This window comes from Monoraphidium neglectum (assembly GCF_000611645.1).
Source record: "Monoraphidium neglectum strain SAG 48.87 unplaced genomic scaffold scaffold02336, whole genome shotgun sequence".
Classification (NCBI taxonomy): domain Eukaryota; kingdom Viridiplantae; phylum Chlorophyta; class Chlorophyceae; order Sphaeropleales; family Selenastraceae; genus Monoraphidium; species Monoraphidium neglectum.
This window is the reverse complement of record NW_014011292.1, coordinates 6060-10705: the sequence shown is the minus strand read 5'-3', so window position 1 is coordinate 10705 and position 4646 is coordinate 6060. Positions and strand designations below refer to the sequence as shown.

Here is a 4646-nt window from a genome sequence, read left to right as displayed (position 1 = left end):
CCCGTCCCACCACCCTGCCAGCCAGCCAGCCCGCTAGTGTTGAATTTGCAGTTCACACCCAATCGTCATCCAACCGCCGGTCGTCATCGTCAATATCGCCGCCGCTGACGCCGCCGGCCCCAACACGCCGGTCCATCGGCCCCAGCCCCGCCGGCGACAGCGGCGCGCCCCCGCCCCCGCGCCCGGCCAGCGGGCTCGGCACCTGCTGCACAAAGCGCGCCCCCTGCCGGCTGTTGGGCTGGTAGCGGCGCGCCCAGAGCGACGTGAAGAACGCGCCCACTGTGTCCCAGTCCAGCTGGCCGTTCGCAGCCGACGCCCTCACACTTCTGATGTGGCCCTCAAGCTCTGCCAGGTCAGCAACTGACGCACCACCAGCCACAGTGGTGACGGGCAGCCCGCCGCCCGACGCGCCGCCCCGCTGCCACCGGCAGCCGAGCACCGCGCCGCACACGCGCGCGAGACGCCCGCCGCCGCCGGCGGCGCCCGGGGCGCCGCAGAGCTTAGAGATCGCGGCGTCGAGCGCGCCGCCGGCCGCGGCCTCGGCGGCGGGGGAGCGCTGGCGGTCTGTCTTGTTGGCGACAATGAGAACGGGCACGGGCAGGCCGCCAATGTTCCTGTAGAAGTGGGGCCGCGCGCGGTGCAACAATTGACGCTCAATGTGCAACACCAGCCGAGCCGGCAGCCGTGCGTGGGAATTGGCTTACCCGCTACAGCCCAGCCCCCTGCTGCACTGGCCTGTGCCGCCATGGTGTTCGCAGGCCTCCCTTGCGCATGTTGCCGTGCACACCCACGCATGCGTACAAACGTGTAATCACTGTCCCTATGAGCACGCGTACCTGGCAGCCGTCTCATCCGGGAACGGCGCCACAAAGCTGCCGTCAGCTGCCACCTCGGACGCCCATTTCGACAGCCGCCGCAGGGACGCCCTGTCGCTGCTGTCATAGACGAGGATCACGCCATTCACCTGTTTGTAGAGCGTCCGCCGCAGCTGCGGGAGGAGGCATGGGGCCAAGGCGGCGCGTCAGCTTTGGCGACCCATCGTGTTTCATGTGTCGGGGCGAGCGTCGCAGCTGTGTGGCATTTGAGCGACCAGGGCGACCCACCTGATCGTAATATGGGTTTGCGCTGACGTCCCATATCTCCACAAAGAACCGTTGATGTCCCCTCCCGCCCTGGGACGCCTGCTTCGCCGCGTCCCACGTCTGCACCAGCGACCCGCCGCTGCTCGACGCCCCTTCGTCATCGGCCTCCCAAAGAGCAACCGAGACAGCACATCCGGCGGTTGATTTGGGAGGTCTGGACGCCTTCTTCGTCACTATAAGCTCGGACAGTGCAGTCTTCCCGGCGTTCTGATCTCCAACCACGACTACGCGCACCGTCTGAGCGACGGGAGCCGACTCAGTGTAGGATTTGAGGTTTAGGAAAGAGACCATGTTCACTGACAGGAGCGATCCAGGCCATGTGGTCAGCGAGAGGATGCCTCGTTGTGAACAGCCGGTATCACAGGGTAAATAAATATGATGTGGAGGCCTTCTATCACATCAAAAGGACCACATGCCTCAAGTTCGTGATTGCGGCGACACCCTGGAAATTGGGAGGAGCCAATAGGCGCATCGTCAGGGGCTGCACTGCAGGTGCACTGTGACTCAGTGACTGTATGTCACAAGGCAGCGATGCAATTGCATGGTTTGCACGATCCTTGAACCCTGCATTGACCCCCTTCAAACAATGTGTAGCGACAAATCCTTCGCACCATCAGGCATGGCACCCTGGGTTGAGGCCACAGGTCCAGAGACTCATCAGAGACCCGCCAGAGCTGGTTGTGCAAGTGATCACGCGCCCCCGCAAGTTATCATGCGCAGCAGGACACAGGGCAGACGAGGACGGGATCCAACATTGTCATGCTTCGGCCCCCACTGCTGACTCGCTCTCTGCTCTCATGGCCATCGTCAACCCGCCTGCCATCATCCATTCTCACCTGAATTCATCACTTCACCCATTTCACCCACCCCAACCTCCCCTGCTGGGATGATGTATAAAGGGCAATTACAAAAAGCGAGGTAATCAGCCATGGCAGTAAGCTGCAAAAAGTTCAGCGAGTGCCTTGCAGCTCACAGTTGTGAGCGCGCGCATTGGCAGGCAGTGGCGGAGGACTGCATCTTGATTGAAACCTTATGAATGCAACTTGCGACGGGTTGGCTTTGATCACGACCACCGCACGCACATATTCTTCAAGATAATGAGACAGGGATGCCGCTTAAGTATTGACACAGTTCAGTGGCATCGCAGGATGTCCAGCTAGCAAACGGTTTTTTTTGTTGGACTGGTGGCTGTTCGAAACCTTCAGCAGCCGGTGTTCGCCGCCACCAGGAGCGGCTGCAAAACGGCCGCCACATCGCGAAGCTGCCAGCGACAGTCTCAAGGGTCCGCATGGGGGTGATGTTTGGGTGAGCACGGGGCGGGAGCCGCGCCGCCTTCTGTGGCGCTCGCAGTAACAGCGGGACATTCAAACACGCACAAAATCGCTGCGAGGCGTCCCCTCAAAATAGCGCGACAGTGTACTGAGGGTGCATCTGCAGATGCGGCAGCCTCATCAATAGTTGTTGTGAGCAGCAGCACAAGAGTAACGCGCGTGCTGGGTGCAGCACGCGCCAGCACGCTCCACGGATGTTACCATCACGGTGCAACAGCACGGGCCTCCAGGCGACCACCGCGCCGCGTCACAGGTGACCGCCCGACAAGGTGTAAGCCACGACTGCGACTGTCACCAGCAACAGAGTGATGAGCGCGCCGGCTATGGTCTTCCCGCCTCGCGGGTTGGCGGCCAGCCCTGTGGGACAGCAAACACAGGGTGCCGGTGGGGCGAGATCCGCGCAAGTCAAGGAACATGCGCCAGGCTGTGCTGTTGCGCGCACATGCAAGTTCCATTTTGGCAAGCCAAGCTTGCTCCGGAGTTCCTCCGCTGACACGTGCATGAGCGCTTGCTGGCCGCATGGGCCGCCCTGTAGCAGCTCAGCTGCAAACGTGCACACACTGCGTGCGGGACACCGCTCACCAGCGCAGCACGATTCGCAGGGCCATCGCTGTGCGTTGGGGCCGTGGGAATCCGCAGGAGGCTGGCTTTCAGTCTCCCACAGCTCCACTGGCCCCACACTCACAATCACCACAGCGTCGCTGTCGCCTGGCGCACATGCAAACGCTGTGGGCGCCTTCAGGCCCTTCCCCGGTCCATCAGTTTTATTTGATGGATGCATGCTCATTATGTGATCGGAGTCCAGTGAATAGCCGCTGCTGGTCACGGGGGAGGTCCACGGCAGTGACGAGAGGCTTGCTCGGGGGTCTACGGGTATGGGATCGCCTGGGTCCTAACGTCTGCCGCGCTTTGTGGAAGGTGCAGCAGTTATTTGTCGTGCAAGTAGGGATCGAGCGGCAAAAGCGTGTTCCATCCTGTGCAGCTGGGGGCGTGTAGTGCCGCACGGGTGACGCGCACGACTAACGTGCAACGGAGGCGGACCGCAGGACAGCTGCATGACATCCTGGACAGCAACACTGCACAAAGCTGTGACATCATCGTAACCATGGGGTGCGCTTGCAATGTAAAGCTCAGCATCTCGGCTCAACATGATGTACTGGTGAAGTTCTGGCGGGGCACAGCAGCTAAGGGGCCTTGACAGCTCTACAAGACAGCGCGGAAATGCATCAGTCTAGTCAAGAATGCACAGCTGTGGGACGTGCATCCCTGTGAGGGAGGGGTGGCTTTTGGGCCACGGTCAAACCTTGTGAATTCCTGGCGCATCGCGACAGGACCTGTGCTCAGCCAGCTCTCAGACCACCTGTAATGCAATAGTCATGGATTGATGCCACATCTGCTAGTTTTAATGGGCCAGGGGCAGCCCCAGCTTGGTTGCAGCACCCAATGCCGTTGGTCCCTGCGTCACCAGGTGACTGAGCACACCACATTGCAGTGCCCCGCCGGCTGTCCATCTGCCTACAGGGGCCTGTCGCGACTTGCCTTCAGTGCTTCGGTAACCTCGGCCACGCCCAGCAGCTCGATCTGTGCTGTCCGACGTCAACCAGGCGCGGGCTGTCCACCAAGCCTTCCGTGAGCCTGCCGGCCCCCTCAATCAGACACAAAGTTCGACTCGTCTACCGCAGTGGTCGCAAAATCGCGCCGTGCGCAGGCCTGTGCTACAAAGCAGTCTGGCAGCCAGTTCACACGCCGCCCACCACCGCCCGACAGCCCAGTCTGCTTGCATCGAGCGCTGCGGCCATGGCGCCCCTCGTCCTGTCTGAGCGTTACTCTAAGTACTTCCGCGGCAAGCACGTGCTCATCACCGGCGCGTCTGAGGGCGTCGGCGCCGAGATCGCCAAGATGCTCGCCGCCGCTGGCGCGCGCGCGACGCTCGTCGCGCGCACGGAGAGCAAGCTGCGCGCGATCGAGGCGGCCTGCGAAGAGGCGCGAGGCCAGGCGGCCGACGCCACGGGCGGCGCTGCGGGCGGCGCGGGGCGGGTTGCGTTCTCCGCGCCGGCCGACGTGACAGACGAGCCGGCGCTCGCGGCGGCGGTGGCGGCGGGCGTCGAGGCGCTTGGGCCGGTCGACATGCTGATCACATGCGCGGGCGCGGCCGAGTGCTGTGAGCGGCAAA

The 4646-nt window shown here is 62.7% G+C and overlaps 2 protein-coding genes across 2 annotated transcripts in view; one reads left to right on the top strand and one right to left on the bottom strand.

Annotated features, from left to right (window-relative positions):
- Positions 1-52: 52 nt before the first annotated feature.
- MNEG_10490 (putative GTP-binding protein) lies at positions 53-1433 on the bottom strand (the record flags this gene model as incomplete). The annotated part of the gene is made up of 3 exons (XM_014041040.1): positions 53-614; positions 837-988; positions 1104-1433. 3 exons carry the CDS (start codon positions 1431-1433, stop codon positions 53-55), a joined length of 1044 nt encoding a protein of 347 aa, XP_013896494.1.
- A 2837-nt stretch (positions 1434-4270) lies between these two features.
- Positions 4271-4646, top strand: part of MNEG_10489 (putative oxidoreductase) — a gene marked incomplete at both ends in the record, with an annotated part of 1201 nt that continues 825 nt past the window's right edge. Inside the window, one exon of the mRNA XM_014041039.1 lies at positions 4271-4634. Within this exon, the coding sequence (XP_013896493.1) occupies positions 4271-4634 (364 nt within the window). The remainder of the gene's footprint in view (positions 4635-4646) is intronic.